This window comes from Salarias fasciatus, chromosome 1, assembly GCF_902148845.1.
Source record: "Salarias fasciatus chromosome 1, fSalaFa1.1, whole genome shotgun sequence".
Classification (NCBI taxonomy): domain Eukaryota; kingdom Metazoa; phylum Chordata; class Actinopteri; order Blenniiformes; family Blenniidae; genus Salarias; species Salarias fasciatus.
In genome coordinates this window covers 33,546,606-33,571,499 of record NC_043745.1, presented here as the reverse complement: position 1 = coordinate 33,571,499, position 24,894 = coordinate 33,546,606, and the positions used below count along the sequence as shown (strand labels likewise).

Sequence of the window (24,894 nt, the reverse complement as noted above, 5' to 3'; positions counted from 1 at the left end):
GAATATAAAAAGCAAACATAAGTATTAAAAAAATCAAATATGAAAAAATAGTGCAAGCAAAACATATTAAAAAAAACACACACACACACACATTAAGAAACTGCAAGTCCGTGTAGAAAAATCATTTTGAAAGTCAGAAATCTGATGCCGTTTTCACTGAATACGCCTTAATCCTTTAGCTTGTTTTTATCTCAAATCAGCACTGCTTAAAGACAATAAAAAGCAACAAAAGCATTCTTCAATCGAAAACATGAGAATGTATTTGTCTCTACTTGTGACTTCAAAGTTCATTATATCTCATCTGATCACAAGTTCATCCCTAAAACTGGTTCTAATGTCTTTGTTTTTTTCTTCTTAGGGTTAGTTTGAGACAGCCTAATCACAGTTATTTAGGAAATCAGTGTAAATAAAATGAAGAATGTTCACATCAAAATACCACTCGAGATGGTGCAATCACTGCAGACCAGTGGCGTCATTAGGCCTAATGTAGGGGGCTGAAGCACACTCTCACACTGCGCCACTGTGCGGCCCGCCGGAACAATCACGCCAGTTAGAATTGGGAGTAATTAGTTTGTTTAACTTATGCATACACTACTTTCATTAATTTATTATCAATTTATTTGGAATTTTTGACACCCCTGCTGCAGACTGCAGAATAGAGTACAGCTTGTCAAATGCCACTGAGTGAGAATAAAAACGGTAAAATATCTACATAAAACAAAATAGAATAAAAGCTTGAGTGAACTAATTCCTCAAACTTCTCAAAATATGCAGGATTCAGGTTGCTAAATGACATAAAGAAATATAAAACTGGAAGAAAGAGGGTGTGTTTATGTATGTGAGCTGTAATGAATCCCTGAAAGTGAGACATTCATTCAGCTCAGAGCTGCTGGTCAGAGAGTTTTGATACTGATCAATGGAAACAGCTGAGACCACTGGAGCCAGAGACTCTCTGCTGATTCAATTTACCATCTCTGTAACTCGCATGATCGTACTGCCATCACTACACACACCCACGCGTACACACACACACATAGATATTGCATTGACTCACATTCATTTCCTGCAGTTTCTCCCCTATCTCTTGCCATAAATCTAAACTAATTCTCGCCATACTCTGACTTTTCAACCTGTTATTAACTCCAAAAACACATTCTGTTTATAGGAATCTCCTTTTGTTAACCTCATATTTTTATCTATGTGAGTCCTACCCAGAAAAAACAAAAACGCATTCCCCATGTCGATACTCAAACTTCAAAGTGTTTGTTAATCTGTAATCATTTGTCACATTAGAGAAAAAATATTATTTACCGCTCAGCCGCATTTGAATGATTAAAAAAGAATCCGGTAGTACATCAAATTAGCTTTGCTTAAGCAGACCCTGGTGTTTATTAGCTCTCAGGTTGTGGAGGCGCGTCCCTGAAAGTCAATAAAATTGAACCTGAAAAAGATTAGCTGTGTCTCAAATGTCAACAACTACCGGCTGAATATGAATCATCCAGCTGTGATGGAAACTGATTATAAATTCTATGATCCGAAAATGATCTTTGAGCTTTGAACATACGTATCATTGTTCAGCATCACTGACAGTATAAGGTGACGAAATACAATCTCTAGCGCCATGACCTTGACCCACGTAAAACCTTACATCTAATATAACACACAAATTTAGGTCAGACCCCACAGGTGGCTTACGCTCTTGGAATTTTGGACCCCATGAAGTAGTTAAAGAAGCTCACACATCCACACATTTCATGCTTTCATGCTAGCATTAACAAACCTGACTCAAACCATAACCTCATCTTCCATTAAACCTCAATCTTCAGCCTTGCAAACCAGTGTGGGACCATGCATCCAGGAGCCCACAAGGTAAACAAAGCCATAAACGTGTGGTATTGTTCCACTTTTCAGCCCTCACAAAGACAGAAACACAACACTCAGACAGGAAGATCAGAAATGATGGTGAACTCTGTCGAGAATGAATGGCTGCATTACAAGTAAACGCGTATAAGAGCCACAGGAGGCATTGTATATGAAAGTTTGATACAGACGAGCTAAAGATGCTTGATTTCACAGAGTTGAGTGTATCCACGCATCCACTCCTGACTGCAAACAAACCCACTCAGACAGTAACACGTGTAGTTCCACTCTATCCGACTACATTAATGTCAATGAAAACTGTTTTATCCTTCATATAAAAATACAAGCGGAGCGGCGTCTCCGTTCATTCAGAGCTGCATCAATTATTCATGAGCGCTCCAGTCGGCCGTGCTGCTCGGGGGGATCGATGCCTCTGTAATGTGGACTGATATGAGCCCCCGGTCGAGTCCTGGCTGCACTGGGTTAATGGGCCGACTGGATTTCATCCACCGGTGGTGGAACTTCCTGAGGAAAAGTCTGCACCACACCCTCATGAGTGATGTACATGACAGCAACACAGTACGTATGTGGGTAACAGAAACAAATGAAGGCACCACAGTGCCCTGACACTGAAATATCCACAGCATCCATGGCTCCAAGGAGGAGTTGTGGTTGAGGAGCATTTACACAGCAATACAGAGACTGTCCACTTCCATCTGGTCAAGCACATGTACGGGTGATCAGATTATCTTCAGTTTAGCTCCAGAGCATCCTGCCTGCAAGCATACAGCTCAAAGTGCTTCACCAGTTAAAACAAGCAAATGAAACCAGTGAAGACAATTTAAAAACAGAAAAACAGACTTGTTCATAAATATAAGCCAGTCTGGAGAGTCTAATTGGTGGCTCCTTTTCACATGGGTCGCCACAACAAATCATCGCAACTTGCATTGTAGATTTTATGCATCTTTATGCTGGAAGTCCCCCCTGCTGCAACCAGGTTTCAACCCTGAATCCCCACATCGTGGTCAGAACTTAACCCAACGCGCCACAACAATAGGGACTTAATAAAGCTAATACCATACTTAAGGAAATTAGAGTAAAAGTAAACTGCACAAAACTCTCTCAACAACAGTAATGAAAAGAAGAAGACTTCTGATAGAGGCAGTGACTTCTGGAGAAGGTTGCAGGTTGAATCTCCCATCTGTTGATGTTGATGTTTATAAGATTGATGATGATGATTATGAATGTGTTAAACATGGATAACTGAAGTCAAATGGTTGATGCTGGGAATGAAAAGCAACAAGTCGCCATAAAAAATTCATGCCCTGCCCTTGGTGTATTTTTCAATACATCTTGACGCCTCTGATCTGAGGCTCAAATCTAGAGTAAAAACATACAATACATGACTGACTAGTCAGACAAGAGTGTATAACAGGAAGGTATAAAGATGAATAACTGTATTAAGTGTATGATGCAACTGCTGAAGCTAAACAAAAACACATTCTTTTTTCAGGTAGAACAAACACAACAGGCCCAGTGAAACCTCTCTGACTGTAACTGTACCTAATCTTATAATGTAAGGTGGCTTAATCACACACACACACACGCACACACAATGGCAGCTAGTCCCTGAATAAGCCTGCAGCCTGCATTGCTCTAACCATAGCCATCAATAAAACGGTTTAAAGGCTGTGACTATAGACACGGCCCTGATCTGCTCATTATGACAGACTGAAAGACTAAAGGCTCATCAGTCCAACAGTCACTCACATAATTCAGCTCTGAACAAGATGAACACAAAGCCTGTAGTGCAGCTGGTGAAATGTAAAAGACAGTATTTTTTTTTTTGATATGTCAGCTTTTCCAGATGCTGTCTGTTATTGGCTTTGTAATGTGATTACACAATACTTCTACTTAGGGCTACTCCTACGAGGCAACAGTTTCCTCCTGTCAATCATTGATTCTCAGAAACTCCTCATTTACCGCACTCTCCATGAAACATTCAGCCTCTTCATTGAATGGTAGATCCAATTGATTTGACAGAATAATGGACTGAGAAAACACACACTCCGAGTGATTGTGAGCCTCTGCAGACGTCCCATTGACTGACGCTCATTTCCTGCAGACTTTACTGTAACCTTAAACATGTCTACCGCTTGCCAAGCCTCAACCTTGTTCCCACCTTGGAACTCGCAACATGTCTTAACTCAACATGTCTTAGACCAGAGGGTTTGAGAATTGACACTCATAATGTGAGTGTGGTTCAGATCTGCACAACAGGAATCATGACACACACATTTATCCTGTGTGTGTGAGATACAGAGATTTATGTCTACAAACCTTTGACTCCAGGGGGAAAAAGTCTTTTACCCACTTGTTTCCAGGGTTTGGAGTCAAATGAATTGATCTGGTTTCTTGCCAGAACATGTGGCGTTATCGTCCTGCCCGGCTGTGTGATAATGTGAAGAGCATTAAATATTCAGTTAAGAGGAAGCTGAGTGTCACTATATTATCTGGGATGTCAGGCATTTATTGATGACCAGCCTTTATCTGCTGGAGATGAAAGGGGCATGCAGAAACACACTCAGATACACCAGGGCACACACTCAACCGCTGGGAGTCATATTATTTGTTGGATAGATGTAGTCTATTTGTTTCATGAATTATAGATCTTCTAAAATGTCATCCAGAGTGAGTCCAACTCTCACGCTGTGTGCATGACTTCATATTGATAGATGAGTCCTTTCAGTCGGACTCGCAGGAAGTTTTAACTGGGAAACTTAAAGCTTCCTCAATCAATAAGTGGAGCTTTTTAAAATGTTTGGTTGTTTCCTACTCTGGACTGCATTGTTAATCAGATATGTGTAATTCCACCCAGTCTGCTAGTAAACTGGAGGAATAATCTGGAGGTTTTGGCGTCCTTCACTTATGACCTTAAACAGATTCATGCAATGTACTTTGATGCTTTGAGTTAAGCTACATGCCTGATGTAGTTAAAATTACTCACATCAGCTTCTCACAAATCGAATTACAAGCAGGAATAATTCACTTTGTGTATGAAAAAGCACTCTCCTGCTGCTCTCTTTTGTTTTTTGTTTTTTTTTTTTTGTCAGTGGATGTGTAAAAGGGGGATGTGAAATGAAGAAGAGGATGTGTGACCCCGCCCTCGCCTCACTGCCACCACCCCACCGTTCATTCATTCATTCATTCAGAGCCGGCCCAGGCTGAGAGGAAACTGCTGCCCCCTCGGGGACGTGGCATCATAATTATATAGGAAGCAGGAGAGTCTGCCGTCTGTTAGAGGAAAGAAAGGCTGCAGGCTGCTCACGCGTGCCTGCCAATGTGCGGTGAACAGCGGCTCATCACATGGACGTGGAGCTCTCGTTCTGACCATGTTTGGAAGGTAAGACAATATTTTGGAAAACTCTTCAAACACGGAGTCTAAATCAGCTGTGATGATAAGATTCCTGCTGCTTACAGCCTGTTCATGGGATTATTTTGTATTGTCAGTGACCATTTCTTGAAACTGATCTCAGATATATAAAACAAAAACTGAATATCTGGTGGTAAACTTTTTCTCCAAAGCATCAAAAGGTTTGTTACAAGTCGACTTGATGAGGCCTTATCAGACTCGCTTCAGTCCTGGGGATAAAATCAGCAGGACTTCAGCCTATAAGTGAATAACTGAATTCTTTTAGAGCTGGCTTGAAGAGATCATGAAAAGTTTGTGATAGGTTTTGTTGTTGGATGATTGAAGTGAATCTGGCGGTTTGGTGAATCACTGTGTATTTGTTGAGTTGTAGTTTTCTTAAAAAAACGTATCAGTAAAGTTCAAAACAAGGTTCAACAACAAAACAGATATTTCTGGAAGTTAACATTTCTCTTCTCAGAGCCTTTGAATGTATTTTCTTTTACCTTAAAACTTAAGAAAATGAGAAAGAGTAGTATTTACATCATGTCTTAATATATAAACTACAGTTTATAAGCAGTTAAATGAACTGACGTGAAAATTTAAAGATTTAAAAGACAAAACAGGAAGCAGTAGGCTTTGTCGCTGTAGATTAAAGGAATATCAGAATGAGTGTGGAGGAGTCTAAAACATTACCCATTCGGCAGTTGTTGAAACTCTGCATGCAGGCCTGACGACAAACATTTATCCTTCAGGTTTAACATAAAGTGTCTAAGAAATCCTGACATGATCCCATAATGAACTCAGTTGTTTTCCTTTGACTGGACTACAGGTGAAAAGTGCACACAGCCATGTCAGAGAAGAAACCGCGAGGCTCAGACACCCGTCCCAAAAGCGGCCTTCGCAGCTGGAGTGCAGACAGCTACATCTGGCGGGGGAAGAAGCGCTCCCGGAGCTCCCGCAACGGGTCGAGCCCCGGCGGTCTGGAAGCAGATGGGCCGGAGGAGCTGGGCGTGCGCTCCACTTCCTGCCCGAGGCGGCGCAGAGAGAGAAAGTGTAGCTGCAGCACTCTGGGGGACTCGTTGACTGCCGCAGATATCGATGTGGTGTGTCGGAAGGCCTTGTCTCGCCGCTCGCTGCGGCAGAAGTTCCAGGACGCCGTGGGCCAGTGTTTGCCGCTGCGCTCCCACCAACACCACCACCACCACCACCACCACTCCGCCGGCTCCTCGCGGCCCTTCTCCGTGCTCTTCTGGTCCAAACGCAAGATCCACGTGTCGGAGCTCATGCAGGACAAGTGTCCATTCTCACCCAAGTCCGAACTGGCCCGATGCTGGCACCTGATCAAGAACCAGACCACAAACCCAGGCGCCCTCAAGGACATGGAGGCTCCCCTCAAACCCAGTGTCTCTTCTTCTACCTCCACGCCACAGACGCCCCTCTCCTGGGACGATATCTGTTGCTCTCCCGGGCCTGGAGGCACCAGTCTGGAGGACTGGGACCCCTCTTGTCCCCACGGGGGAGGAGAGGGGAACTGTGGCCACACGGACTACATCCTGGTCCCAGATCTCCTCCAGATCAACAACAGCTCCTGCTACTGGGGCGTGCTGAACCGCTTCGAGGCCGAGGAGCTGCTGGAGGGCCAGCCCGAGGGGACCTTCCTGCTCCGGGACTCGGCCCAGGACGAGTTTCTCTTCTCGGTCAGCTTCCGCCGCTACAGCCGCTCCCTGCACGCGCGCATCGAGCAGAACGGGAAGCGTTTCAGCTTTGACGTGCGCGACCCGTGCATGTACCGGGACGCCAGCGTGACGGGCCTGCTGAGACACTACAGCGACCCGGCCACCTGCCTCTTCTTCGAGCCCCTCCTCTCCAAGCCGCTCGCCAGGAACTTCCCCTTCACCCTGCAGCACCTGTGCAGGGCTGTGATCTGCAGCTGCACCACCTACCAGGGCGTGGACACCCTGCCGCTGCCGCCGCAGCTCAGAGACTACCTCAGACAGTACCACATAAAGTGTGAAGGGGCCTGTGCCGTGTGACGGGCCCACACTGGCCCAGAGTAACTCTGGACAAACAAGGGCCGCTTCTTAGGACAAAGAGGCGAAAATACGGTCATTATTTTCAAGTACTTTGCTGCTGCTAGCCTTAAAGAGACAGAATGAGAGCCTCCATCAAGAATTTAAGACCGGACTTACAGGACTTTGAAGAGTAAAGAGGAAGATCTGGATTCACATGATGAAGACAAACAATTGCCTGCATCTGACATTAACATTATCTGAAGTCCACGAGACCTGCTGTTGTGTGAAATTAGAGACAGAAACAAATGCGGACAAAATAGATTATAATTAATTATCTGTAAAAACACGGTCTCCAGCCGTCCTGTGTCGTCTTCTGTTGACGTCTTTATAGCTCAACATTGTAAGTTCTATAGTTTCCATTTATTCTTGAATAAACCTGCAGTTTAACCAGTCCACAAATTCAAACCAGTTAAATCTCTAATGGATCACTCAGCGCCAGTAACCTCACCGGAAAGCTGAGTCACGTAAAGGACACTTTAAGCTGTAAAGGCGTGTCGTATTTCAGCAAGAAAAATTGGCGTTTTGATTTACTGACAAACGGAGATGTGAGGCTGGTCATCTGAGGCGCTGAGCGACGTTCATGAACCCAGGAGCTGCTCTGCGGCAGCACACTGCACCTGGAGCGTGTAGCTAAGACCAACTCAGAACTGGAGGGGTCAAATGCAAAGGAATTTTTCCCCCAAGAGGCATAATATAGTGTAAAGCCAGAGTCTGGCTTCACTGTGATGTGTTAGTGGATATGAGAATAGAGGGGGTGTCCAACTTTTTTTTTTTTTTTTAATAAAATTAATGAGTCAGAGTCTATTTAAGTTCTATGTGTTTTTCTTTTTATTCAAACACACAAAATGTTTTCAAGCACACACGATCATACAGCCAAGAAAAAGAAATATGCTTAAATAATGTCACCCTTTACTGTGTGCTCTACAGTTGGACAAGTAAATATTACACACTCACTAATAACAATTTATACTGAATTCATGTATTTATTAGAATTACTCAACTACATGCATTACTATTCAACAGCTCAAAAATTTAATGTGGCAGTGATCTTATTGTGTCTTGTCAATACTGTGGGTTTTTCAGTAAAATGTGTTTTTTCCCATTTAAAACAAATCATATTAGTAGGGCTATGAAAAAACATTTGAAAGCCAGAGTTATGGTTTTACATTCAGTTTTACATAAAAAGTCCTGGCACAGTGGTGTAGTAGTTCCCAACCCAAAATGAGACAGAATAACCCAGGTACTTCATGTTGCACAGCAGTTTTCTGTCAAGCCACAAGAGGGCAGCACAACAACATCACATACAGCATGAGTCTGCTCCTTGAGCAGTGGCTGTCACTGCAGGGCATTGCAACTCCCAACCATAGTCTGGATGCAGTTCCTGCAGCAGCTAGGATTCAAAACTTCATCAAACAGAGAACTGGAACTTTCTCTCCTTCGCCCATCTCTTTTCAGACTTCTCACATGCTTCTTCACCATAAAAAAAAGACCCTTGTAAATCAACATATTACTATAATTTGTGCCTAAAAGCTGTAGTACTTGCAGTAGTTGAGTCACCACACTATCTGCAAAGCTCCAAATCACTGTGACAGCCTCCTAAAGGCATATGATGAATTCACCACACTGATGCAAAAACCATATAAAAGCCATTTACACAGCCTCTGTAGTGTGACTGTTCCTCTCATCTTTTGGGCGGTTTCAATGGCACAGTGTGAGTCGTGCTTATCCGCGCCTGTTCAAAATGCAGCTGCGGGCTGTGTCACAGTTAGACAGGCTAATGGTATGGAAAATGCTGCTTTTGAAGTATCACTCTGAAAACAATTCTTCTCACTCAGCGCAAAGGACACCTCTAAATGCCAACAACACTGCGTGAGAGATAAGCACATGAAAAAGACCATTTCCTCTGCAACTGGGGGGATTCAGCTTGTTTGATTTTATGATTATTATTATTACTTTGTCATTCAGCTCCTCACTAAAACACAATGTGGTTTAAAAAGATGTACAGTTTTTATGAAGTAAAGTTGACATACAGAAACTGATGAGCGGAATACTTCAAATTGAAAAGGCAATGATAAAAGTACAAGTACTCCTAATTACAGTACTGTTGGTGTCTGTAATTCTCTGCTCTTTCACCTTGACATGCATTGGAAATGGTGTGTCGGATGTCTGACATCCACATGTCAATGCTCCGGACAGAGGAGCCACACATATTGATTTTCCAGAACCGCATACATAAAATATTAAAGAGGTCTTGTGCATCTGGTTAGAGAGCATCACTCTCCAGTAGCCACAAAGCTAAAATTCTGTGCTTTCTGAGACTCCATAGAAAAATATCATATTTTGTGGGGTAAGTGCAATGGACTTGAGGTCGAGTTTGATGAAATTAGCATTAAATAAATTGTTTTCAATAAATAATGAATGATTAAGAAATTGATTAAATAAGGAAGGATAGGTGGGCTGCATCTAAATTGCATTGAAGACACAATGCAATGTCATATCTGAATGAGAAATGAAAAAGAGACAAGAGGACTCCAAACCCGTTTCATATGTCTAAACTCCTGTTGCCACTAATTCATGAATATAACTGGAGTTCAGAGAAATTGAATTTAGACCCCCAGCTGTCAGCCAACAGAGTGCTTCCTGTTGCACTGATCAAATTCTCCACAGAGATGATGCTCAAACTGGCAAGAAGACACTGACAGTGGGAGAGATTCTTATGACAGCTGGGAATCCAAATATAGAGTATAGAGGAGTTTGCATGTTATCCCTGTGTGCGCATGTCGGTTTCCTCTGGGTACTCCGGTTTCCTCACACAGTCTAAAATCATGCATGAGACGTTGATTGATGACCCTAATTTGTCCATAGGTGTGTGAATGTGAGTGTGTGTATGTGTGTGTGTGTGTGTTTGTCTTGTTACAGACTGGCAACACGTCCAGTCTCCTGCTTTGCTTTCACTCAGAATCAACTAGGATTGGCTCCAACACCCTGCAACACTGTATGGGATTAGTCAGAATAGAAAATGGATGGATAATTGATGTAGTGCAAAGTAAAATATGGAGGCATAAGGTGAAGTGGAGTAAGCAGATGCATCTGTGCAAGTACAGTATGTTTGAATGACTGACTGGCTTTGGGGATAAAAATCAACACTTTAAATGAAAACAGAAAGCAGAGCATATCTCTTCAGAAACAGTTAAATGCATGGATTAAAGAGGCAGATTGTCAAATTTTAAGAAAAATCTTAACATTCTGAATGTGATGAACCTGAAACTTCAATCTTGACCTTTTTTTTTTTTGCTCTTTGATGGAATTATTGATGTTTAGACATCATGTAGATGAAAGCATTTTGAAAATGCTTAAACTTAAACCTATTTAAACTTATTTAATGAAAAAGCAACTATGGTCAACAAATAACAAAATAAAACAATTTGTTAACTCTTATTCAATTCAGGTTTTGTCTCCATTTTGCCCTCATCTCAGCCTGATAAATTGCTACATTTTAAGTACCATATATTTATTTTACTGCAAAAACTTATTTATATGTACCTTTCAATACCTTTTGCACCCCCTGTGTGTTCCACGAACCATTTGCACCTGTAACTTTCTCCACTGTGAGACTAATAAAGTCCATTCTATTCTATTCTGTTCTGTTCTATCATTTTAAACGACTTTCAAACATGGGCGGGACTTACGTGATTCCGTCATGACGTCGCTGGCGGGAGAAGTGACGCACGTTTCCTTGTTTTCAACGCAGCGCGGGAGATTCAGGGGAAACTCTCCTCGGGAGCGCTCAGCGGAGTAGTTGTAAGTTGTCAATTTATCTTCCTTAGCAAGACGTAACACCACCGAATATCTTCGTCCATTAAACGAAGCTTGCGGATTGAAGCGTTAAAAACTGTTTAACTGTTTGTATGTGAAGTTTGGAAACTTCTGACTTGCTGAATGGCCGTTCTGTTAGCCCTAGCTCAGCGCTTCAGCAGTGGAGGCAGCAATAAGTAGATTGAGCTGGGAGCTGTGTAGCTAACACATTTCCATCCTGAAATAATAAAAAGTCTAATTTCCTTCTCCTCAGTTGGGAGGTTTGTGAAAATGCCTTGTGAGAGGAAGACGATGCGTTATGGACACTCGGAGGGACACACAGAGGTCTGCTTCGACGACACAGGAAAGTAAGTCAAATATGAACATCTGATTTATCCTCAATCTGTGTCATCTAATGTTTACAGAAGGGTGACTTTTGTACTCGAGTTTCACTCAATGTATTTTTTTCTTGCAAGCAGGATCATTACACACTTAATTATACATTTCAACTGTTCTCACTGTATTAAAGCTTTTAATAAGCTTGGGATTCCGCAGTGTAAGTAATGCCTTCGAGGTGAAGTGATCATTGTAACATGACTTTTACTATTAACTCACATAAAGCAGTCCGCTTTCTCTGGCGTCATCTTTAAACTCCTGTGCCATAAAATACAATATATTTACTGTTGGTCTGGCAAATCTTTAGTTATTTATGTCTATAATGAGGTTTGTGAGACTTAAGTTGTAGTTACAGTTGCTTTTATAGATTAGCTATTTTAACATTTGTGATAAAGTGCAGCTAATTCAGACTAAAACACTATGAATTAACATAGAATTACATTTCATCATACTTGCAATGTAAGTGTGACTTTATACTGCCAGTTTCTTGAAGGACTCTGTAGTTGTTTGTGAAGAATAAATCACACAGAAAACTGAACCTCCAGCAGCCTCCCACCTCAGTCCAGGCTCTACCACTGGATGGAGTTTACATTTGATAACCATCTCTTAATTCTGACAGGCCATTATGTGCAGGTGAAAACAAGACTGAAACTCAGCAAATGCATTTTATCTTTTTTTTTTTAATAATGTATCTCAGTGATTCATTTGATTGGTCAAACGTGTTGGCAGCTTGATAAAGAATTCTACTTCTGCACAATTTTCCACAATTGTGATTTTCTCAAATTTTCCACAGGTTCATTGTTACCTGCGGGAATGACGGCGATGTTCGGATTTGGGAGAATCTGGATGATGATCCAAAGTTCATCACGGTCGGGGAGAAGGCGTACTCTCTGGCTCTCAAGGTCGCTCACCAGACTCTTTCTCTCAGATTATTGCCTTCTGTTCAGTTGTGATCAGTTCACTCGAGATGTGATGGATCACACTGAATAAAATACCATGTATCTGTTCCTCAGAACGGCAAACTGGTGACGGCGAGCTCCAACAACACGGTGCAGATCCACACGTTTCCTGATGGAGACCCAGACGGCATTCTGACCCGCTTCACGACCAACGCCACTCACGTCACGTTCAACAGCAGCGGCTCCAGAGTCGCCGCAGGATCCAGGTTAGAGAAAAGAAACGGATAAAAGATCTGTAACTGCTGCTGTCAGTAATTTAACAGACTGTGTGTTTCCATAATGGGTTCATACTTCCAGGCTTTTATTGGAGTTAAGCTTTATTTTTATATAAATAACCAACAGACAAGGTATTTAAACTTGCATTATCAATGATTGGTTTAAATGACCGAGAGCACCTTTCAACAGTGACGCTGGAGTCACTAAAATTGCTGCTTGTGCGATTAAATAAACAAATAAGAACAATTATAGTGGAAAAATACGATTAATATTTGAACAAGTTGGTTTCAATGTAATTTATTTATCAATAAAATTTACTCTGCCATGTCTGAAAGAAAAGGTTGGGAAAAAAAAAAAAAAAAAAGCACCCCCAAAAGGAACACAAAGACTTGAACTGTTTTTCTGAATGCGGAAAATAAGCACAGATTTTTATAACGTTGCAAATTTATTGCATTTTTGGCAACATAATGTTTTTATTACATTTAAAATTGCAATTATTATTCCATTATTGGCAGGTTTTTTTTTACTTAACGCTTAATTCTTTATTGGTCACTGCAATCATTAACGTGCTCCTTATGGTGAATAATGTAATTAAGAAATCTTAATATCGGATTTCGAGTTAAGTTTATTTAATGATCACAACAATAATCAATCACAGTATTTGTCAACATTCCAGTTGTTATGAGATTTGAATCTGGACTCGTGGGAAACGCAGACTTCAGATGATGTTACGTTTCCTCACAGCGTCCAGCAGACTGAACTCATTCATCCGTTCCTCCTCTGACTCGATGTCAGTTTCACTTCACTAAACGCGGCGTGTTCTCTCGCCCGGGGCGGGACCTGCGGGCTCCTGCGAGGCAACGGCGCGCACCTGTGGAGTGTGTGGGCGCCGTGACCTCGTCGGGATGTTCCCGTACCGGATGAGTGATGTTTCCATCTCAGAGATCCACTTTGGATCAGTTTATGATGAGTCCTGATTAGAGATAATCGTCTGTTTTCTCCCAGCATCGATTTGGCAGCAGCGGCTTGATCACAGGAATCAGAGCTCAGACCATGCAGCCGTATTGACGCTGATGTTTTCACACTGCTGTGATATTGATTGTTAAAACTTTGGCGTCTGCGGCCGTTTAGGGCGAATTTGATATCTGCATTCTGACCGACGTCACAGGAAATCGCAATTACTTTGTTTTCACCTGCTCATCGATCGGATAATTCGCTCCCGTGTTCCGGCACTGCTCTGTGAAGGTCGGCGTTCGTCTGCGCACGTCTGTCCTTAATGCTGCTCCCTGTTCTCCTGCAGCGACTTCATGGTGAAGGTGGTGGAGATGTCGGACAGCAGCCAGCAGAAGACGCTGCGGGGACACGAAGCCCCGGTTCTCAGTGTGACCTTCGACCCCAAAGATGAGTTCCTGGTGGGTGAAACCATTTTTCTAAGGCGTTCGAGGTTCAAGTGAGTTCTTGTGGAATTTTGGGAATTGGTATAATCTTCCTCAGAAAACAAGAATCTGAACTAAATGTGTGTTGTTCCCTTCTAATGAAATCTTACTTTGTTCCTTAAAACCAGATCTAGTTCATTGGTATTGATCAGTCTGTGATCACTCGATTCGAACTGAGGCCAAAATTCTCTTTATCTGAAAGGACGACAACTTCCTGCTGCAGTTTCTGAGCTGTCCACCAGCTGTAGCACTGCTTCAGTAAGATTAGACATATGATAGACCTCAAAATTAACAGTCTCAAATAAGAAACTCTTAACCCAGAGATCAGTGGCACAGCGTTGAAAACTAACCAAGCTAAGCTAAGTTCTTATTAATAGTTTCATTTTCATAATTTATTTCATTATTGGTATCGATCAGGCATCTGGACTAAATCAGGTTGACCTCTCATGTGAACTCGCCAGTATGTGATTGTTAGAATTGATAAAAAAAACATTAGTGAGACCGATGGTTCTCTGAGAATCGCAGGAATGTGATTTTCATTCAAACACACAACTCTGAAGACGGTAAAATGATCATCAATGATCCTAAAGTCCGAGTTTTTACATTCAGGAATATTGAATATTGATAGAAATTCACCTGTGCCTCCTCTCCCAGGCCTCGTCCAGCTGTGACGGCTCCGTGGTGGTGTGGAACATCGAGGATCAGGTACGTCCGTGTTTCCCAGTGTCGCTCCGGGAAATCCTAAAAACCAGACGTGAACGTTTTCTCCTCCGTTTTGCGTGGCGGCGTTCAGACCCAGGTGATCAGCTGGCCTCTGCTGCAGAAGACCAACGACGTCAGCAACGCCTCGTCTCTGTGCCGGTTAGCCTGGCAGCCGGGCGCCGCCAAGGTGAACGCCGACCCCGACCCCGCGTGTCGGATCGTCGCCGCGGTTCAACACTCGCTAAAACACCTTTACTGTTTTGGCAGCTTCTGGCGGTTCCTGTAGAAAGTAAGGTCCACCTGTACGAGCGCGGCTCCTGGGACCACGTGAGCACTCTGTCTGACGACCTGCTCACTCAGGTGAGGTCTGGCTTTAGTTCACCCTTCAGTGGCTAATGGGAAGACAATAACTCTTTTTTTCCCCTCCTGTTTCTTAACTGATGACAGTGTTTAGTCTGAGGATTTATGATGGTCAAGTTTTGGATGATTTCCAGACTCTTGTTGGAGATCTGATGAATTTAAACTGTTGCTATACCTGTTTGAAAATAACATAATTTCCTGTTCCTGTAGGAGAATATGTTTGGACGGGTTTGTAGATGAAGGTGCATCAAAGTGAAAAGTCCACAGATGTTTAATGACGGCTGGTTGAACCAGTTAGTGCAGGCTGAGAGTGGTGGGAGAGCGGATTCACCTCCTGATCTCAGCTGGAGTGTGTTAGAATAGAGACGATGTGGCATGGTTTGAAGATACTGAAGTTTTTCAACAGGAAAAGCATCATTCTGCTTTGGTGTGAAAGTTTTGCTATCCCAGAAGTGTGTTTGTCCTTTCTTAATCTTCTGACCCTCCACCCCAGCCCCTGAACGTGGTGGTCTGGTCCCCGTGTGGACGCTTCCTGGCCGCCGGCAGCGTCGGAGGCTTCCTGAACGTGTGGGACGTGAACAGCAAGCTGTGCATCGAGAGGTGAGAAACATGGCCGCCCGCAGGCGGGAACAAGCCTCTGAGGCCGAGTGACTCCGACTGGCCTCGTCATCAGCTATGTCTTCCTGGAAGGAACCACCTCAACAAAGAAAATCTAAAAGTTTAAGTTTAAAAGTGATCGAAGACACTGTTTCACCGCTCCGGCCCGCTGGAGATGAAACCTCCCTGAACATGGACGCTCCTCTCAGCTGCACGTTTGTCGTCTGTGCTGCAGGCAGAAGCATGAGAAAGGCTTCACGGTGTGCGGCTTGGCCTGGAGTCCGTCAGGAAGCCAGATCGCATACACGGACACGGAGGGCTGCCTGGGCATGCTGGACGGACTGGGAACGCCGCCCACAGACGCCGGCGCCACCAAGGTAACGCAGACTTCGCTCCCTCATGGAGCGCTGCACCGTTTTCTTGTTTCCTCATGGTTATGAAGGATGAACTGGAATCCATCACTTCCTGCTTCCTGCAGGCTCCGGTGAAGAAACCTGCTAAAGATTACGACGCTCTGTTTGACGACGATGATGACGGCGTCATGGACGAAGGCCTGAGCGACGGTGCCTCACCGGTGAAGAAAGCCGTCGCCGCGGACGACGAGGAGGACGACGACTTCCTGATGCCCGCCACCGGGCGTGTGAGGAACAGAGGAGCGTTCCTGGACGACGAGAACTCCATGGGTGAGTGAAACGAGGAGCTTCAGGACGCTGAAGCGTCGGCAGCAGCTGACGCCGTTCGCTCGCCACGCAGACACGGGATCGCTGAAGCTCGGCCAGGACAAATTTGGGGACGACGACGACGACGCCGGCAGCGCCGTGCTCGCCGCGGCCGCCCCGCTTTTGCCGCCGCGCCCCGTCTACGAGGGTCCCCTTCCCTCTGCTCCGCAGAAGGCCTTCCAGCCCGGCTCCACCCCCGCCCACCTCACACACCGCTTCATGGTAGGACTCGAACCCGGAACCCTCCCCCGAGTGTAGGAACCGCCTCAGACGTGCGCTAACGGCCGGGTCTGACTCAGATGTGGAACTCGGTGGGAATCGTGCGAGGCTACAACGACGAGCAGGACAACGCCATCGACGTGGAGTTCCACGACTCGGCCGTGCACCACGCCATGCACCTCACCAACTCGCTGGGCCACGCCCTGGCCGACCTGTCCCAGGAGGCCGTGCTGCTGGCGTGCCCGAGCACAGACGAGCTGGCCAGGTAACGACCTCGACGCCGCTCAGCTTACCAAACGCATCCATCTATTTTTTTGCACATAAGTTGTCGATGTGTGTGAGAATAATACTGAACTTCACACACGAGTATTGAAAGTAGCTTCATTAGCTTGCAGTAAATAAAAAATAGATAAAATAGATTTGACTGTTGTGTTTATTGCGTCACCCCCTCCCCCCAGTAAGCTGCAGTGCCTCCACTTCTCCTCGTGGGACACCAACAAGGAGTGGATGGTGGACCTGCCGCAGGGCGAGGACGCCCGGGCGCTGTGCCTGGGGCAGGGCTGGGCGGCGGTCGCCACCAGCTCGCTGATGCTCCGCCTCTTCTCCGTCGGAGGAGTCCAGAGGGAGATGTTCAGCCTGCCGGGGCCCGTGGTGTGCATGGCCGGGCACGGCGAGCAGCTGCTCATCGCTTACCACCGAGGTTTTATACGCACACACACACACACACACAAACAAAGGAGATCACTTTGTTTGGAACTGAAAACGCAGCTTTACTGTTTGGAACATATTTATTATGGAGTATTTTGATTCTTCTCCTTTTTCTCCTCCTCTATTTCAATTCTTCACTGAAACAACCTGAACTATTCGAATGAGGATTAGAAATGAGCCACATCGAATCAGATGTTTGTTTGTTTTTTTCCTGGTTGATGCTTGACGGAGCCTCTCATCAGTGTCTTGTTCCTCCAGCGACGGGCTTCGATGGCGAGCAGGTCCTGGGCGTCCAGCTGCTGCAGCTCAGTCGGAGGAAGAGGCAGATCATCAGCGGCGAGCCGCTCCCGCTCTCCCGCCGCTCCCACCTGTCCTGGCTGGGATTCACCGCAGAGGGTCCGGCTGAGCGGCCGCAACATTCACTGCTTTTTTTTTTATCATTATTATTTTAAACACACGTGTGAGAAGTCACACTCCTGGTGTTCGTCCTGCAGGCACGCCCTGCTACGTGGACTCGGACGGCGTGGTGCGGATGCTGAACCGCTCGCTGGGCAACACCTGGACGCCGGTGTGCAACACCAGGGACACGTGCAAGAGCAAGTCCGACCACTACTGGGTGGTGGGAGTGCACGAGAACCCTCAGCAGCTCCGGTAAGCTTCAAACCTCAGATATGTGTGTATTTAAACAGGAAATCTGATTTGTTTCATCCTGTTGACGTGTTGGATGAGTCCCTTTTTTTTATATATATATATTTTACTTAAAATTTTGTTTTAAAAACCTCAGATAAAACAAAAATTGACAAGTTTTGGAGCGATCTCTCTCTTCTGATAGTTTTTATTAACAAGAAATATAGAGAGTAGAACATTTTTGTTCTCTTGAAGCGTGAAACATGTAAGAGACGTGTAAAATCGTTCTTGTTTAAGACTGTAACTCAGGCTGCAATGCTTTAGAAGAGGGGGAAAAAAAAACAAATCAATTTTTGCTCCATCAGTTGTTTGGTCGAAAGATTTCAGGTTCAGCTGAATGAACTTATTGTCTTGTTGCTGTTCGTCGTTCAGGTGCATTCCCTGCAAAGGCTCCCGCTACCCCCCCACCCTGCCCAGACCCGCCGTGGCCATCCTGCCCTTCAAGCTGCCCCTCTGTCAGACCAGCACCGAGAAGGGCCAGATGGAGGTGAACAAACACACACTGTCAAGATATCAGCATGTTCTAGAAGGAAAAAATGTTATTAATTATAGAGTCAAATCTTTATCGCTTGTTATGTTGTGAGGGAAAAACATGTAGTTTCTTAAATTGGATCATGAAACAGTAAAAGCCCCCCCGCCCCTCATTCTCACCCCCTCAGGAGCAGTTCTGGCGCTCCGTCCTCTTCCACAACCACCACAGCTTCCTGTCGTCCAGCGGCTACGAGGTGGACGAGGAGGCCCGGAGTCAGTCGCAGAAGGAGCAGCAGGAGCTGCTCATGAAGATGTTCGCCGTAAGCCGGAGCGCCGTCCGTCTCTGCGTTGGGCGGCCGTTAGGAGGACCGCCCCTCTGACCGCTGTCCGCTGCTGTTCCTCCCCCAGCTGTCCTGTAAGCTGGAGCGGGAGTTCCGCTGCGTGGAGCTGGCCGAGCTGATGACGCACAACGTGGTGACGCTCGCCATCCGATACGCGTCCCGGTCCAGGCGCTTGGCCCTCGCCCAGCGGCTCAGCGAGCTCGCCCTGGAGAAGGCCAGTCAGATCCAGGAGGAAGAGGAAGAGGAGGAGGAGGAGGAGCAGAGCAGCAGCAGACAGACCTCCAGGTTTAAACAGTAAAACAGTGAAGTGTTGAAGCAGGACCTGAAAAACTTGTTCACACTTTTACTGTAAATCCGTTTGGCTTCCTGCGTTCGGACAGGAAGAGACAGACTGCTGGGTATTCAGGACATCGGCAGCAGGAGGAGGAGGAGGGAGAGGAGCGGGAGGAAGAGGAGCTCCGGGAGGAAGAGGAGCAGCAGGAGACGGAGGAGGCGGCAGAAACCAAACCAGGTCAGTTCCACTTCGTTCACTCATCTGAGAGCGAGAGGTCGACAGAAGCCGCTGAATCGTCTCTTTCGTCGTGTAGGTTTGAAACCGTTCGCTAAAGAAGCCGTTTCACCTGCGACTCTGTCTCTGACGCCAGGTGAGAAGTCTGTGAAACCCTTATATACACTGTCAATGGTCCCACCATGTTTCTCAGTGAAGAAAGCTGCTATTGGCTCGCAGGCTAGTGATGTCATCACCTCATTAGCATAATGCAATGAGTGTATTTTGTAATATTTTAATAAAGGAGAGCATAAAAGATACAAATTGAACTCAAACTTACAAAAGCGTTTTGAAATGATGAACAGATTCGATGAGGTTGATGAAGATCTTCCCATCATGCCTTGCAGGCGTCTGCAGAAACCTCATTGACTTGCCCTCATTTAACAGTCAGAATGAACGATTAGCTCATTTTGCTAAACTTTTAGGCTGACTCTTGTTCAGGTTTCTGGACTTTACTTCCTCCTCATCTTCTCATCAGACTGACGCGATCAATAGAAATCACGACCCTGTGCACGTGATGGGCCGTCACTTCTGATTCTTATGTCCAACTCATCCAGTCTTTCACATTAAAGGCAGAAATTCAGTTGATTATTTATCCCCAAATGAAAAAAAAAAAACAGGTTATGTATTCAATAAAGTGTGGTTTGGGTAATTTAAAAATGTTGGATTTGACTTCTGTAGTTCTCTGCACTGTCAGATAATCCAGAGATGTTTTAACGATGTGACATGTTTGTTTTCCAGTCGGCAAAGCGGGACGAGCGAACCCTTTCAAGGTGGGAAATTCTATTTTATTTCAGGAAATGGACTTGTCACATTTCTATTTTTTTTTTCTCTATAGATTTAGACAGTACTTCATTTAATCAAACACCTCCCCGCCCCGAAAGTATTTGGATGAGTAGAGTGTTTGATGTGCAGGTTCTTGGTTCGGGGAAACCTTCAGCCTCCTCCGGTCAGCCTCGGGTTACAAACATCCTGGACAGCATGACGGCCGGCAGGAAGTCCGCGGCGCTCGGCGGGTCTGCGGGGAAAAGCAGCAAAAACCCCGTCCTCAAACCGCTGGCCCCCCGGCCCAAGACCAAGGTACGGCCGTCCACAGCAGTCTCTGTTTTTGAACACGTCATATTGACAGTATGGTGAATCATACTGAGGCACGTGATCAATTATCGGCCCTTTTTGTGAGAATTAAAAAAAAAAAAAAAAGTAATGTCTGTGATAATAAAGAAGTTAATATGTTGGTAATCTCAAAAGTATTAAAACAAAGTTTGGCCTCTTTGATTACCAATAGTTGATATCAGCCCTGAAAAAAAACCATATCGGTCTATCTCCAGAATGGACCACATTTACCTCCTCTGTAGAATATGAAAAATTAAGTTTTCAGGCATGTTTATAGTAATTTGTGTCAAAACTTATTATAAAGTACAGGATAAATACGATACACATTATTGGAATAAGACTGAAAGCTGCAGATTTTAGTAGAGGTGAATGATGCAGGTATTACAGCCAAAACAATCTGATCTAGATCATCAGGTTTAGTTCGACACAAATTTTTTAAACCAGCAAATAAAGATGGAATTTTGATTTAATCAACCTAAATAAAACAAAGTTTACACATCATCAGCAAAAGAGAACATATTCCTTAAACATTCAGGTTTGTTTCTTGATGGTTTCACAAGGTTCGTTTTTGAAAAACAGGTTTTAAATGTACAACATGTTGTGAAATTGGCAGGAAGAACATGCAAACTCCACACAGAATTTTACCTTAAAGCCTGGAATCGAACCGGGCTTCATCTCGCTGTGAGACTGAGCGCTCTCCCCGTGTCTCTGCAGACTCAGTCCACCCTGCTGCAGCTGACCGGCTCAAACAAGACCAAGAAGAGTCAGGAGAGCGCCGAGCCGCAGGTCCCGCCTCCTGCGCCGCCCGCAGAAAACACTGAAAACCAGAGGTGAGTCACAGCAACAGCTTGTGTGTGTGTGTGTCTGTGTGTGTGTCTTTTAAACGTGGCCGTGTGTTTGCAGGCCGAAGACGGGCTTCCAGCTGTGGCTGGAGGAGAACAGGAAGAGCATCACGGCAGAGCAGCCGGACCTGGAGGAGATGGACGTCATCAAGGAGGCCATGGGGCGCTTCAGGGCGCTGTCCGCAGAGGAGCGGCTGGTAGGAGGACCGGAAAACCACACGTCCTCATAACACGTCCGTCTGTCTTAACGCTTAAAGGCAGTAGCTCTCTATTCAGACCTAACGTTCAACTTGAAAACCGCATAAAACACAAAGTAAAAACCTCAGGACCATGAAAATCCAGCAATGAGAAGGCGTCTGATGAATGTGTGGAGAAGCGATTTAAAAGAAGAGATTACTCCAGCTGGAGATTCTCAGGTGAAGAGTTCAAAGGTCAGATCAGCTTCAGAGGCAGGTCGGCTCAACTCAAGACAATCCATTTCAATAAGCTGAATCCAAATTCTTAAGATTAATTGTAAAACTCAAAGAAATCCACTCAGTCCAGGTATTTCAGACTTGGTTCTTATCGTGTCTTATCTTGTTTTTGTTTTGTTTTGTTTTTATGTTTTTTTTTTTAAGTCCTGCATGACACTGCAGGCCTCGCTCTCAGGTCCAGTTCATAAAACATGAAATCATCTGTTCCTGAACTGAGCTGTGAAATTCCGATTTTCTACAGCTGGTCAGCAACAGTAACATCCTCCACTGTAATGATCCCACCACGACCCTCGTCTTTTAACATCTGCTTCCCAGAGGATGGAAATCACTCAAACACACACACACACACACACACACACACACACACACACACACACACACACACACACACTCCTGCAGTGAAGTAACTGTGAGGGGAGAGTTTTTCTCCCATCACAGGGAACGCTGTGGCTCACACTGTCATAGAAAAGTACGTATTTGAAGTTTTCTGTTTTTCACACTGAAATAAACCTGATGTTGGTACATTTGATCTCGGTAAATCCCCCCCCAAAAAAAAAAAAACTAAGAAAAGCATCAGTTTAAGCTAACTACTTTTCAAGATTCAAGGCTTTCATCTTGGTGTGTTTCAGTGGAGTGTGCTTTGTGTTTTAGCTTTTCCCAAAATTTTCTCCCTGAAAATAACAAGAAATCAGGATAAAACATGCCTGTGTGTTGAACATTTGATTTTTCTAACACAGGTAACCCCCGTCAGCGGCTCGGTCAAAAAAAAAAAAAAAAAATCAGCTTTCTATAATCAATTTTTACTCAGCTGTTTTATACACACACACTCACTCACACACACACACACGAGCTGTGCTCGTTGGATGGGTGAATAAATGAGGGTGGTGGAGTCAGTAATGACCCGCCTCATCCTTTCATCCACCTGAGGGGGTCTGCGGCGGTCCGGTCCTGACCCCGCATACATCAAGACGCTCATCACAGTGCCGAGCGACAGAAAACAGAAGGGGGGAGGAGGAGGAGGGATGCCCGTTGCCTGGGAACCCACTGGAGTGTGTTCTTGCCAGTGAGGGCACAAAGCATTGATCTCATGATGACAATCAGACGGTGAGCCGTCACTTCGGTGGCAGAATGATTATGACTGGCTCTGCGTTTCGGGTCACTTTAAAGTCCAGATCAGAAATGATTTTCAACAGTGTACTTCAAATTAGGAGATTTCTGAGCTTTCATGGATGTAAAAAAAAAAAAAAAAAAAAGTAGCAACAGTTTTCGTATTTTCACATTCAGTCCCCTCAGTTTTTGATCTTATTATACAACAAAGTTAAATTCATTGAACTCAAGTGTTTTCCTCTTTCTGTGCCCAATAGAACACACACACACACACACACCTACCTGTTTCATGGGGTTCTTATTTCAATACAAAACTGCTATAATTATTATTTTCTGTCAAAGAAAACATCACATTGAAAAGTGTTAACATGTAAAAATAGACTCATCTCTTATTTAAAATACAATAAACAGCAAACCTCAGAAATTAATATGTACAAAGTGCAGCAGCAGCAGTCAGCAGTAGAGCGAGGCTGATGTTAAATTACAGGAACTTGATGCTGCATGACTGCTGGTTCCTCAGGTAGAAAACTAGAAACTTGGCCTGAAATGAGAAAAATCATCTTATATCCCTGACCAACCTCACAGTTGTGTCATTAAAGCGATGAGAAGTTGGAAAACTGTGTTTAACCTCCAAGAAGAGCAAAGTGTGTGCAGGTTTGAGTGTGTAGCTGTCTTAGCGTTGCTGTGTCTGTGCGTACGTACACGTTTGTAGATGTGTCTGTGTGTGTGCTGTTCTTTGCCTGTAGGTTGTATTTTTGTTGGTGTGTGTGTGTGCGCACGCACAAGCAGCTTCTGATGACATTATTCCGTCCAAATACAATAAAGCGAGGGGTGAATAGTGAGGCGTCGCCACTCGCACCGACTCAGATGGTGTTTGAGTGAATATGCATGGGGTTAATGACCGGCCGCTGGAGGTGAAGTGTGTGTGTGTGTGTGTGGTGTGTGTGGCCTGCGCACGGCTGTTGGTCCACTCACAGACCCGATGATTCATCCTGGCTCCATTACGTCCAGAAAAGCGCTTCCTTTTGTCTCGACTCAGAGAGAGAGAGGGGAAAAAAAATGAAAGCACGAGGAGGGGAAAGCGCCAGCGGGCCGAAGAGATGCAGCCTGTCAATAGTGATTATACATGACAGGATGCAATTTCAGCCACACGCCTGAGTGCGCACGCGTGTGTGTGTGTCTGTGTGTTGTGTGTTCAGTCATGGCCATGTAGGTGTTTGGAGCCTGAATAGAAGAACAATGCAATTTTTGTCTTTGGTAATTAACATGTGCGTCTCTTCTCCTTCCCGTTTCAGTCGTGGACGGAACGAGCGAAAGGCCAACCTGGAGACGCAGCAGATCTGAAGAAGAGGAAAAGATCAGAAACAGGAGGAGGAGGAGAAGGAGAAGAGGCGGAGAACGAAAAGACGGAAGAGGATGAGAATAACGCCAAGAAGAAGAAACCTCTCGATACGTCATCCAAACTGTCAGCCTTTGCGTTCAACAAAAACTAAACACATCCTGTTTCCTCTGGTGTTTCTGTTTTGAACATGTTTCTGTATTTTAGCAAGTTTAATAAATGCAATTGTTTGTTTATTTACATTTTTTTTTTCCAGAAAATAAAAGTTGAAAGTCAAGAGTCGATGAATCTTTTGCTTCATTCCAAACCCGTGGTCTGGGGCCCCTCCGCAGGGACGCAGAGAACGGGGCCAAAGCTTTGATCGCTCTGAGGTTGTCAAATTTTGATTTGCATGTGAACACTGGTGCTTTATTTTGAAGGTTTTTAAAGGTTGGAAAGGATTGGTGTGGTGTCCGTCGTTTGATGGAGATGTAGAAAAGTTAGTCCGACTGAAGCCGCAGGACTTGGAGCCTCCTTGAAACGA

The 24,894-nt window shown here is 44.7% G+C and overlaps 2 protein-coding genes across 2 annotated transcripts; both read left to right on the top strand.

Moving 5' to 3' along the window:
- Positions 1-6,120: 6,120 nt before the first annotated feature.
- socs4 (suppressor of cytokine signaling 4) lies at positions 6,121-7,305 on the top strand. The gene has a single exon (XM_030095869.1). It carries the CDS (start codon positions 6,121-6,123, stop codon positions 7,303-7,305), a length of 1,185 nt encoding a protein of 394 aa, XP_029951729.1.
- Positions 7,306-11,081: 3,776 nt separating this feature from the next.
- Positions 11,082-24,622, top strand: wdhd1 (WD repeat and HMG-box DNA binding protein 1). Its single transcript, XM_030091463.1, has 26 exons — positions 11,082-11,145; positions 11,414-11,507; positions 12,329-12,437; positions 12,549-12,700; positions 14,011-14,122; positions 14,801-14,851; positions 14,940-15,035; positions 15,116-15,208; positions 15,702-15,808; positions 16,041-16,182; positions 16,284-16,488; positions 16,559-16,746; positions 16,824-17,008; positions 17,202-17,443; positions 17,710-17,847; positions 17,946-18,102; positions 18,511-18,625; positions 18,798-18,929; positions 19,018-19,235; positions 19,331-19,461; positions 19,538-19,594; positions 20,239-20,270; positions 20,413-20,577; positions 21,325-21,440; positions 21,514-21,649; positions 24,328-24,622. Exons 2-26 carry the CDS (start codon positions 11,431-11,433, stop codon positions 24,523-24,525), a joined length of 3,354 nt encoding a protein of 1,117 aa, XP_029947323.1. The 5' UTR covers positions 11,082-11,145; positions 11,414-11,430; the 3' UTR covers positions 24,526-24,622.
- The last annotated feature ends 272 nt before the right edge of the window (positions 24,623-24,894 follow it).